Source organism: Bidens hawaiensis, unplaced genomic scaffold (genome assembly GCF_021521415.1).
Source record: "Bidens hawaiensis isolate Kalapana, Puna unplaced genomic scaffold, B.hawaiensis_p1.1 tig00031512_1, whole genome shotgun sequence".
NCBI classification, from domain to species: Eukaryota; Viridiplantae; Streptophyta; class Magnoliopsida; order Asterales; family Asteraceae; genus Bidens; species Bidens hawaiensis.
This window is the reverse complement of record NW_027495327.1, coordinates 172,998-185,819: the sequence shown is the minus strand read 5'-3', so window position 1 is coordinate 185,819 and position 12,822 is coordinate 172,998. Positions and strand designations below refer to the sequence as shown.

At 32.4% G+C, this 12,822-nt stretch overlaps 1 protein-coding gene across 1 annotated transcript; it reads left to right on the top strand.

Annotated features, from left to right (window-relative positions):
• The first annotated feature begins 8,076 nt into the window (after window positions 1-8,076).
• Window positions 8,077-11,804, top strand: LOC143582277 (F-box protein PP2-A15-like). The gene is made up of 3 exons (XM_077064884.1): window positions 8,077-8,389; window positions 9,698-9,816; window positions 11,151-11,804. Exons 1-3 carry the CDS (start codon window positions 8,087-8,089, stop codon window positions 11,611-11,613), a joined length of 885 nt encoding a protein of 294 aa, XP_076920999.1. The 5' UTR covers window positions 8,077-8,086; the 3' UTR covers window positions 11,614-11,804.
• Window positions 11,805-12,822: the final 1,018 nt, after the last annotated feature.

Below are 12,822 nucleotides of genomic sequence, written 5' to 3'. Positions count from 1 at the left end.
TAATTACTCTACTTATATAAGTTTATTACTCTATTTGTAATACAAGTTACTCTACTTAAAATTGAAAATAACACTACTTTAAATTGAAAATTACACCACTTGAAATTGAAAATTACTCTAAAATTTAAAAATATTCTACTTGAAATTGAAAATTACTCTACTTATATTACATATTCAAAGTATTTACGTATCGTCTCTTCGACCATCAAAATCAATTAATTCCTAATTCTAATTGATTTGAGTTTGTACAAATATTGTTCAATTGATTTCACACACTCTTAATTCCTTTTTACTCATCTTCATATGTTATTTCAATTTATTAATTTGGTTGATTTCACCTAAACCTCTTAAAAAAGTGATGCTCTGTTTTTTGAATATTGAATTCTATTTTAATTGAATCATATAACTCAATCGATTTCATCAAATAATGAGTTGTGGGTGGATGATACGATGAAGACATGAGCAATTAGGGAAGGAGAGGTTGATCTGTAAAGAAATTACAGAATAGATATGGTCGCTAGTGTTGTAGATGAACGATGAAAGATTCATTTAATTACAAAATTGCTCAACTTTTTGATTTGTACGTTTAGTACAGTTTTTTAATTTGTATTTGATCCATCTCCTATATATATGTATATATATATATATTTGGATTTTAGTTTTATTTATTGTAAGAAAGTTAATAATTAATATACTTGAGGTTTGATGATAAAATGGTTTCACAAATAAATAATATGTTATAATCCGGTATGATAGAGCTATCTGGGTTTGGTGATACCTATTACCCATTTATCTTCTTTATTATAAAATTGTTTCTTAATTATAAATAATATCTTTTTTTTAAATAAAATGGGATATTAATTTTTAGTATATCCCTATTTTATAGGATTTTCATATCAAATATTTGATGAGATTAATTTCTAATATAATGAGATGTTATAACCCGTTTAAGAGCTATATGAGTTTGGTGAGACCTTTACCCGTGAATTCGGGTCAAATGCGTGAGCAGCCTTCATTTACAACTAAAGCAATTTAATGGCTTGAGAGAATGGTTGTTTTACATTTTTCGTTTTTTAATATTTATTTTTTGGATTTTAATTTTCTTTATTGTAAGAAAGTTAATAATATACTTAGGGTTTGATGATTAAAGAGTTTCATAAATAAATGATATGTTACAATCTATTTAAAAGCTATCTGGATTTGGTGACCCATGACCCGCTTATGTTTTTTACTATAAAATTGTTTATTAATTATAAATAATATCTTTTTCTTTTTAAATTAGATATTAAATTTTATTATATCCCTATTTTATAGGATTTTCATATCAAATAATTGGTAAAATTAATTTTTAATTTAACGAGATGTTATAACCCGTTTAAGAGCTATCTGGCTTTGGTAAGACACATACCCATGAATTTGGGTTAAATCAATGAAAGACATCTATTTAAAAATCAAACAATCTGGTGGCTTTCATAAAAAGGAGGAGCAACCACATCACGACACGTAGGATTTTAGAGGTTTCATTGATATATATTATAGATTATATTGAAATAAAATTTTATTTATTTCTACTGATGAAACATAGATATTACATCAATATAGCAGGTAGGCGGGCAACAAGCTGCGCCGCCACCCCTTTCTGAATTGCAAACCCTAACCTGCTAAAGACATACCCCTGCCCCTTTGGAGTCGACACATTGCTATGCACAACCTGTTGGACCCTGGTTAGAAAACGGATAGCTTCCGGTGCCAAAGAGCCAAATGTATCAAAAGCCAGAGGGACAAAAACATGTTGGTTCTCTTCGCAGGCTTTAGCATGTTTCTCCACCTTCTTCGTTTCAGCCCTTTTTATTGCTTGCCCAGCTACAAACCCATTATCCCTCAAACCAGCTATATATATTATATTTTAAATATAATATATAATCTATATATAATATATATAGATTATATATATTATATATTATATTTTAAAGGTTTTATTTATATATATTATAGATTATATATTATAGATTATAGGGTGAGTATCATTTAAGAACTATCAATTTGTATAAGAGAGAACTCATCTTAACCATTCAAATTTTGATCAATGGTTAAAAATAGTAATGTCATTTGAGTAATTAAATAAAAGAATATGGGTAATAACTAAATAAGAAAAAAAGCATTATATTATAGATATAAAAAATATTCTCTTTCTTAATATTTCCTATAATCTCTCAAATCTCTCTCCTAGATCACATTTGATCCCCTGATATCCATTTTGGGTTTCTACTTTTTCTCCCAATTTAAATAATCAACATGAACAATAGAGTATTTGTTGATTTTTTTATTTATTCGGTAAAAAATTTATCGTCATGTTATTGGCTTGTCAATTGATATTTATTAGTTTTTATGAAAATTAATCTTTTTTTGTCTACAGCGATTTTCTTTTTTTTTTGTCTTGATCTTCAATTTCGATGGATTATCATACTTAGTTTTTTGAAAAGTAATTGATATTGCAAAAGTCATACTGGATAAAACCAAGGTTTATTTTATCTTTTATATAATGATTTTTATATGATTTAATATTAATACATAACGACCAGTTTTAATGAAGATATATATGTATGCAAATAGAAAATTAAATCGAAAAATGATAATTAATATGAGCATTTACATATGTGGAATTAGATTATCAGCTTTATACTTGGATGAAGAATGTTAACGTCTTTTTTCTAAATAAATAGATAAAGTATTTCGGTTATTTTAGTTGTCGTGTTGAGAGACGCCATTTAAATAAATTAAATAATATATAGAGTATGGATAATATTAAGAAAAGTTATTGGACTTGAGAGTGATTATGGGCCTAAAAGCCTTTGAACTTTGCCTATTTAAACCTTAAAACCCCAGGTTTCCATCCTTATCATTCCATCATCATTCTCCAATCAGTGTTACACGCACTCCCTTACACAACAAAGACCCCCTGTACACAAACATTCCAAAATCCAATCCCATCCATTTAAGTTATTCAAGATCCAGTTCAATCAACCAAAAAGGTAAACATTATATCCATTTTCATTTTGAGTTTTTCTTTCTTTAGCATCGATAACAAACAAACAAGTTGAAGGTAAAAAGTGAACCGAACCAACTAAAGGACCTATAGGAACCGCAATCGAACCCGAATCAAGCCATTATAAACGTGCATCGATCGAGCCGAATCAGAAATTGGTTTTGGTACAAAAAATATATATAGACATGAAACCGATCTATATATGTACAGATGTGTATATATATGTATATGTAAATATATATATGTAAGGCCCCGAACCCTGGGAACCTCATAGTTGATATTCATTCAAAACACTCGTAAAAATAATTAAACTTAAAAACAATTTATTTCATTAAAATAACCATCTCAGAGTATAATTCAGCGGAAAACATAACTAATAAAATAAGTTTCCAAAAATTCCGGGAATATTGCCCAAAACCAATTCAATTATGTTTATAAAACTTTTTAAATTTAAATGTTCAAAAATAAAATATTACATCCACGTATGCTCTTCATCGTCCAAATAACTTCGTGCACGTCCAAGCGGTAAGGCATCCTCTTCCTAACCTGAAACTCACACTAACATGCACACAAAGTCAGCTTGAGCTGAGTGAGTTCAAGTTTTAAATAAATAACATCAGTAAATAATAATCATGATAGTCATTCCAAAAGTTTTAAAGTAAAAAGAATACAACAGTTAAGCCATCAACATTCATATATGTATACATATATATATATACACATATATATACATATATATATATATATATATATATATATATATATATATATAAACATCCTTATAAGTACATCTCTATATATATAAATATATATACATATATCATCCAAGTAATAACATCATGGTTGAGCAAACGTACAACCCAAACACGTAACATCAGGGTCGAGCAAACGTACAACTCAAACACGTAACATCTCATCAACGCATGCAAACACAAAGTAGGCATACGAAACATCAGTAGTCGATACGACTGCAACATCGCCAAATATAGGCCATAAAATAATTTACATACATATATATACATACTATAACATCCCAAGGCCAACTATATACTAGCAAGCCTATATAAAATGGTTTAAACGTTTAATCAGGAAAAATCGTTTAGGTGTGCATGCTAGCCCAAAACTTAAAAAGAGTAAAAAGGGCATCATGAACTCACCTGACACAAAACACGGATTCACCACGAGCTAGAGAATCCCTAAGTAATCCTCAAAACTCAAACACCTGTCGGTTTACATTCAATCAATACTAGTGACATCAAGATGACTCGTTTATCCTACGAGACGTTCTAACATGGTTCGAGTTACCTAAACCCTCGACCTCATCAAACTTAATCACAACAGCCCCCGAGGTCACACATTCACCAAAACGACCCTTAGGTACTCCCGGGAATAAAGAATTCCCAATTTGCCCCCCGGGAGCACTAGGTGATACTAACACGCGCGTTTAGGAGTTATTTAGGCCGTTAACATCCAACTCAGCCCCGTGTGGACCCATTATGATAAAATCACAGCCAACAAGTCCACACGACGCCACACGAGTCAAATGGTTCGGTAACCCGCAAGTACAACGCACCAACTATTCAATAAACACAATTGCGCGTTGTACCGACCCGTTGGAGTAACCGACAACCAATTCATCCCCATAACTTATAAAAATGAATTTTGAACAGCCCATACATCAAACCGAGTGTTCCCGAGCTGAATTGGTCGTTAATCACTTCAACTCTCGCGTTAAACGCACCAAACTACAATTCTAGTCAACCGAACACTAACAATCAAGCTACAACTAGTTGACCAATCTAACGAACACCAATGAACACGATACTTAAGTATGTTATACTAGACATACCTAGGGAGATTTCGGTGCAAAAACCTTAACCAAAACAGTCCCGGAAATGCTCAATTGGACAGCCACCCGGTTAGCCTACAATAAGCCATTAATCGATCAATACGCGTAATATAAAGACCAATTAAGGTGTAAAAGACACGGGGAATCGTAAAACCGACCTTGAATTGAAGTTTTTACGGTTCAAACTTGGCTGCACAGAAGATTTTCGCAAGGGGGGAGGGGGGCTGCTGTCCGATCGGCGCTGGTGGGGAGAGGTTAGGGTTAGGTTATTTTTGTTTTATGATATAATAAAAGAAGTTACATCCAAGTCCCTCCAAATTGAAGTATAAGGCATTATGGAAGAAAAGTTAAGTGGTTTAACGTACCGAGATGACGTAAAGGCTTCCAAAAAACGTTGGTTGAATCCCGAGAATTATACATACTTTACAAGTTTTAACTCTTGGAACCGAAATTAACGGGCGTTACAATATACCTATGTATATATACGCAGGTGCGAGTGTATACATACATACATATATATATTTATTAGTGATCTAAATGGAATAAACATTTAAGAAACTTTTTAAATTTAGCTAAAAATAAGATTTTTTTTTTTAAATTTAGCTTAAAATACGAGTAATCGTGAAAAATAAAAGTTAATTCACTAAATTATATTCAGGTTCAATTCGTGAACGTCTCATTAACTTACCATCCAGAAGTAAGGACTAAATAGTAACCACATTTTGGTAGTTAAAAGTTTTACGTTTATAAAAAAAATTATAAGTTGAAATCATATTGAAGTCTGAGTAATTTTTTATATAAAAATATAGAGTGTGAGTGAGTTTATTTTTATTTGATATAAAATTATCAAAGCATCTTTTTAAGCATATTCTGCCTTTTAACTTTTTTTTTTTGGTTTAATGTTTGTTTACTTTCATGTCAAACTAATACATATTTATACAATATATTTGTTTGACTAGATAATTTTGTTTATTGAATTAATATGAACAATTAATTTATTGTTTCAAAATAGATAATGTATTTATTCAAATAAATAAGTCGCATGTTTTGGTAAGCATTAGCACGTTTTATAAATAGATTAAGCAAAACAAAAAGAGATGGATGGGGTATTAGATATTTTTTTACTGAGCAAATCATTAAAATGTTAAATACGAACATACAATGACTTTTCCCTTAACATCAGAACCCATCCTCATGGGTTTTAGTTTTAAGTTTAGATTTCTATAATATAATCTAATTCCTATAAACTTTGGCTTTGGTACCTACTTGTCATACCTCAAAATTCAGACACAACTTTTATTTGAATTATATATCACATACAACGAAATTAAAAGTAATATTACATAGTTTCATCACATACTAAACTCTAATGTAAGTTCTAGTATTACTATGCCAACTATAATCATACAACTTTCGTTGGTGAGTACATAGTTAAACTTTCAAAACATTAAGTTTATCATATACAACATTTATAACGTCACATAACACTTTTATAACATCTTGTGTGGTATTGATACCAATTTGTGATAAACACAAGCAAATAACACAACCACAAAATAAACTATTAAAACATTTTAATAAAATAAAAGTTTTAAGCGCATAGGAATAAAAAACGATGCTTAAAATAAAGTCACTTGCCTACCTTTCAACACCTTTTTCAACCGCTGCCTCTTCAATTTGTTTTTTTTCCTATGCTTTATATTGTCAGAAGTTAGTAGTGTTTGTTCATGCATGGTTGTGGTTAGGTTTCTGTCGTTGATTGAGATGAGAAGTTGGGTCTCGGGTATGCATAGAGAAGAGAAGAGAAGAAGTTGGGTCTTGGTTGTGGGGTTACGGGTAGAGGTCTCGGTTATGGGGTTAGGGGTAGAGGTCGGAACATGATTTCGTTCGTGCTTGTGTTGAATTAGTACTAGCTGTTGAGATCATTCACGTCACGTATAACATTTGTTTGGGTCGAAAACGTTCGTCGTGGGGATGCTTTGGTTGTCGGGTTTATGATTGCAAGAGAGAAATGCAGATAATATAGAGTTGGGTATTTTTTGTGATAAAAATAGTTAAAATTATTGGTTTATAAAGTGTAAAAGTTATAATTTAATATCTTTATTTATTTGAATTCTTAAATAAGATAAGTTCCTTGTATTTCAGCATTTTGAGCATAATTGTAATTTAACTTTTGTAATTTTTTTTTCAACCAAATGATTTCTTTATTCCCCCAAATAGTCTTAATATATTAATTGCAAGCCCTAGCGCCTGCTAGAGCATGGCGAACAACTTGTATTTAACCAGAATCACAAATTCGTAATGGTTTTGGCTATGACTTGGTAGCCAACTCATCATTTTAGAGCTCAATTCTTACACTACTACACATAGTTTTAACATTTGCTTGCCTAAAAAACAATTTTTTAATTTTTATTTTTAATACCACCCATTACAGTTGCTAACCCTTAATTTTCCACTCACTCACCTAAATTTTAGACTAAAAATTATCTAATACTACTTTAAAAATAATTACTCAATTAATTAAAGTATAAAATGACTAAATTAATAGTTTATCTACAAGCAAATCACAAATACAACTAAGACCATATGTTATACTTATTATTTTTCATTTTGTGCGACATCACCATCTTCTCCCTTCTCAATTCTTTTTCATATTTTCAATACATATACTAATACATGTATAACATCTCACTATCTAAAAGAAAAAGACGCACGAGACTTGGACTATTCTCACCTCGCAAAGGTGAAATGAGGAAGAGGGCAACATGGTGTTCCATTCTCACATCTTTTATTATTCACACGTGATCATGCTTTGGGTATAACTCTTGGTCTAATCATTATTAACATCGTATAACATAGTATGACCGTTCAAGAGTTAAACCAAACCGAATCAGTATCAACTCAGGCTCATCTCATACCATAAACAATCCACCCCAAACCAAAAACCAAACCAAACTCGAATTCAACTCGTTTCGAGCTCTTAAAAACCCAAATGGTATTTGCCCTCTGTTTTTATAAACGTGTGGTCCCGGAATAAAATAAAATAAAAAACAAGATAAAAACAACAATTTATGCTTCACCACTACAGCAAATAACCAAAAAACCAGACAAACAAATAACACACAAACATCAAAACCCTAGTCTCTCTCTGCAACTCATCACACCATAATGACTTAACACACACAGAGACCATGGGAGCCTCGTTATCCAATCTAACTCCGACCGCCGGAAACGGACCAGGACTCGGTGACATCCCGGGCAGCTGCGTGGCGTGTGTTTTCTTGCACCTCACGCCACCCGAGATTTGCAATTTAGCTCGCCTCAACCGCGCCTTTCGTGACGCCGCCTCGTCGGACGCCGTGTGGGAGTCCAAGCTCCCACCGAACTACCAAGATCTGCTTCACTTGCTGCCGCCTGAGAGGTACCAGAATTTGGGCAAAAAGGATGCCTTTGCTCTGCTTTCTCGTCCGCTGCCGTTCGATGACGGCAATAAGGTAACATTAATAATAATAATAATAATATTTCGTGGATTTTGTCAATTGGGTTTTGGGGATTTTAGGGTTTTCTAGCTAATTAGGGCTTTTATTAAATTGGGTTTGATTCAAATACAACTTAAATTAAATTAACTGTGAGAATCAGGTAGTAAGTATAATTGCACTACGATATAGTTACATAATTACACTACTTGATTCTCATAGTTAATTTAATTTGTACGTTAATTTCCTTTATTAAATTTATGCCTGGATTGATTGAAGATATTGAATTAGTGATCAGTAGCTAATTTATTTAATTACTATAGTTTAGTTTTATAACTAAACACTAATTTGAGTTTTAGGGTAAGTATAATTAGTGAATTTTGTTTATTGTTGTTAATTGAGTTTTAGGGGTTTTAGGGTTTTATGCAATTAGGGTTTAATTTTATTGGGATTTTGTAAAATTCGTGTCGGGAATGATTGTAGATGGTGAATTAGTGATTATTAGCTAAATAACCCCTTTAATTACTACAGTTCTGTTTGTTTGGACTTTAGTTATCATTATTTGTTAGCTAAGCTTCTTAATTAGTACAGTTTGATAATAATTGATTTAAGAATATATGCTTTTGGAAGTGGCATTCTGTTTGTGCACTAAGAAGATTCTTACTTCTGAGACCAGTGTTTCTTGCCTTTATTTATTCTTTTGCAGTGTGTTTTTATGTGGATTTGACTGCTTGATTATATATATAGTAACAAGATGGGATGATTGAGATTTATTAATATGATTTTTGATTCAACTAGAGTTGAAAAGTGTTACCAGTTGTGTATCCTTTAATGTTGAGAATGCTGGACACTCTAGATGGGTATTTTGAATCAACTAGAGTTTAAATGTGATACAAATTGTGTATTCTATAAAATATGTTGAATGTGCTAGGCATTAATTTTAAATTAACAAGGCAAAAATGTAATATGCATCTATGTAGCTATAGGTCAAAAAGCATCTAGCTTGGTAGTTCAGAGAAGGAAAAATCACTAATGGATTATACATAATTCTAAATTTGCTTATCGTTAGTACATTGTTGTCTTTTTCAATAATAACTCATGATGCAACTAAACTCATCGGTGCATGGATTCTAATATATAGTTTACATGTGATTAAACCTAGAGTTTCACTTTATTCCATCGACATATTTTTTGCTCTGGGCTGGAGAGTGGTAACTAACTAACTAACTAACCAACTGTTTTCTATTTAACAGCTTTAGATTGCATATCTAGTATTGGTAATGTCCAGTTGCTATATGCATCTATCTGATATATGTAGTGGTGCAGGAAGTGTGGTTGGATAAAGTTACTGGAAGAGTTTGCTTGTCGATCTCCACTAAGTCCATGTCAATAACTGGAATAGAAGATCGAAGATACTGGAATTGGGTTCAAACTGAAGAATCTAGGTTGGATTTTTTACCCTATATACTTTATATTCTTGATAAGGTAAAATACATAAATGTAATATCAGGAAATTTAGGAGCTGACATGTTGTGTTTAAGACCCAATGTCTAGTGTCTACATAAAAAGGAACTAATAAAAATGATCAAAAAAGACATGTTTGTGTTGATATGCTGCATTACAAAGGTAGTTGTTGTCTTTAAGTTCAGCTGTTTGTTACATGCCTACATATCATACATAGTGCTAAATGTTAAGTTCAAAATGGAACTATATAAGTTAGATCTACTATGTTGACTGTTGAGGACAAAATCAGTATCTTTGTTTTTAAGGATTATTAGGGGGCTAGTTTTCTCCTATGATAGATCCCCGGTATAGGAGACTTCATTGTTTCTGTTTGGGATGGATATAGAAGATGGCAAGGAAAAAGAATGCACCAACAGTAAACTCAAAACACCATTTTCAGTTACCTGATGCATTCAGGGGTCTTCAATGAATAAGATCGAAAAACCGCTAAAACGTTGCTGTCACAAAACTAACTGCTAAAATGCATGTTCATTGTCCAATTGTCCATCCTACAGCCACGATTGTGAGTTACCCTTATGTTGATCAAACATAAGGTTTGCATAAAACATGATGTTTACTGGTAAACACATGTATGCATTAAACATGATACATATACATGCATACACGCGCTTTGTTTACTGATTCACATACATTATAAATATGTGATTCAAGTATTTCAAACATTCTAAAAGTTTTTTTTAAAAGTAAAGAAACATTATTGTGAGCTACTCCTATGTTGTGATTTTATAGGTTTCGACTATATGTTGCTTAGAGGTACAAGTGTTCCCATAAAACTGTTTTAGTTTTGATTGAAACCTTAAAACTTGTTAAACAAATAGGGTATATACTAAGTTCTAACTTCTGAAGGGTGTAGAAAGTGTTTGTTATCTCATAATTTAGTTGAGATTGCAAAATAAGCGGGTTAGGAAACAGGTTAAAACGGATTTTTTTAACTGTGGGAAAAAATGCGCCCGGTCCACCCTTTTTACTTTTTCTAGTCATTTTTTTTATGTTTTATAAATAGTTAACATGTTAAATATGATTACAAAAAATACTTAAAAATAATATCTAGTTTCTTTAGATAAACAGATTTAAGAGGCTGAAAATGTTTGATAACGGATAACACTTTGGGTGACGATCAATCTATTTGACCTGCTTAACCCGTTTCCATTTTTAGTTGACTTTGAGCCTTCTATCAATTAGAGGGAACATCTAACCCAAATCCACATGGGTCGTAACAGTAAGGAGACCATACTGATTCTGCTAGTGTTTGCAGGTTCAACATCGTAGCTTATTTGCAGCAAATATGGTGGTTTGAAGTGGACGGTTCTGTAAAGTCCCACCTCCCACCCGACATCTACACATTATCATTCAGAATACACCTCGGAAGATTCTCCAAGCGATTGGGACGGCGTGTATGCTATTATGACCACACTCATGGTTGGGACATAAAACCCGTAAGGTTTGAATTTTCAACATCAGACGGTCAAGAAGCATCCACAGAATGTTTTCTAGACGAGTGTGCTGAAGTTGAAGCCAACGGATGCCATAAACGTGGTTGCTGGATTGATTACGAAGTCGGTGAGTTTATTGTAACTGAGTCGGATCCCGCCACTGAAGTTAGATTCTCAATGAAGCAAATTGACTGCACGCACTCGAAAGGTGGGATATGTGTAGATGCTGTGTCGATAATCCCGAGTTCTGTTAAAGAGGGTATGAGGAGAAGGGCGTTTAAGTAAATTTGAGGTGCGTGCCGTGTGCAGACTTTTTAGTAATCATTATATATATATGTTAGTTAAGAAGTATAATGCAACCTATACTGTAATGGAGAATATTATGTTGATTGATTTTTGCAGTTAGGTATGTGACCTCAGTGTTCATTAATAATTATTACAGATGTGCTTATGATTCATGTATATTTGTATTCTTCTTTTTACCATCTGTTTGCTACTCTTTTGAAGTTACCTTCATCATATGCTTTTTGTGGGCTCACAGAGATTTTATGGGTTGTAAATTGTAATGGGCCGCGCAGAGTAGATACAAAGCACTTGATTCCATGAAGTTTGTATATGTTCTTATAAATAATTAGCAAGCTAAATAGATTTAGAAAGGTATATTATTTCATGAAGTTGCAGGTTTTCTAATTTGACAACTTGCAGCTTTTATAACTTGATAAGGTTTTCTATTTCAATTACATTTATGATTTATCACAACTAGGATTTAGCGGTGTAAATCGTGGCTGGTTGAAATGCTGAATTGTTTGTCATGAGCTCGACCCATACTTTTTGTCAAAAAAAACGCTAACACAAATACATGCTTAAAGTTTTGTAAGCTGTACGTGACTCGTTTAACCTATGCATTAAAAAATTTTAAACGGGTGAGACATGTCGGTGGGTTGTAATCAAGTCGAGAGCGTGTTAATTGGGTTATAAAAGTGGATTAAACATAAGAAATTGCCACACCTAGTAGTAGAGCATTTCTTGAAGTTGTTAGATAGTATCTTCAAAGGTGGTGGGGGGACCAGATGTAAACAGATGGTGGGTTTGGATGATTAATGAATGCAGAGTAGTATGTGTAGCAAATAATAAGTGTGGGGATGATATGTTTAAATCTAGTACTATTATTGTCGGCCTGGTAATGAATAAAGTGAGGTGCTACTACAACTAGCCAACTAGGTTCCTTACATGCTTTGCCTTTTTAATCATCTTATCAACTAGGCCCATCTAAAATAACTAGACCATCCACCACAAGTAGCTAAAAACAGGTACACTTATAAAAAATGGGGATAATGTGATATTTGTACATCCTTTGGATATCGGCACACCCTATATACGATCGTATAGAGGTTATACGATCGTATGGAACCCCATTAAAGGGCATGTGGATAGGTCAAAAATGTGTGAATAACCAGAGCCTAAAAATTTGTTTAGTTAGCTAAAGGACACATT

Excerpts from the sequence above, each read along its gene's own strand:
- LOC143582277 (XM_077064884.1), top strand. The coding sequence starts at position 8,087 with ATGGGAGCCTCGTTATCCAATCTAACTCCGACCGCCGGAAACGGACCA. Across the intron at positions 8,390-9,697 it reads CGTTCGATGACGGCAATAAG|GAAGTGTGGTTGGATAAAGT; the intron begins GTAACATTAATA and ends GTAGTGGTGCAG. Across the intron at positions 9,817-11,150 it reads GTTCAAACTGAAGAATCTAG|GTTCAACATCGTAGCTTATT; the intron begins GTTGGATTTTTT and ends TAGTGTTTGCAG.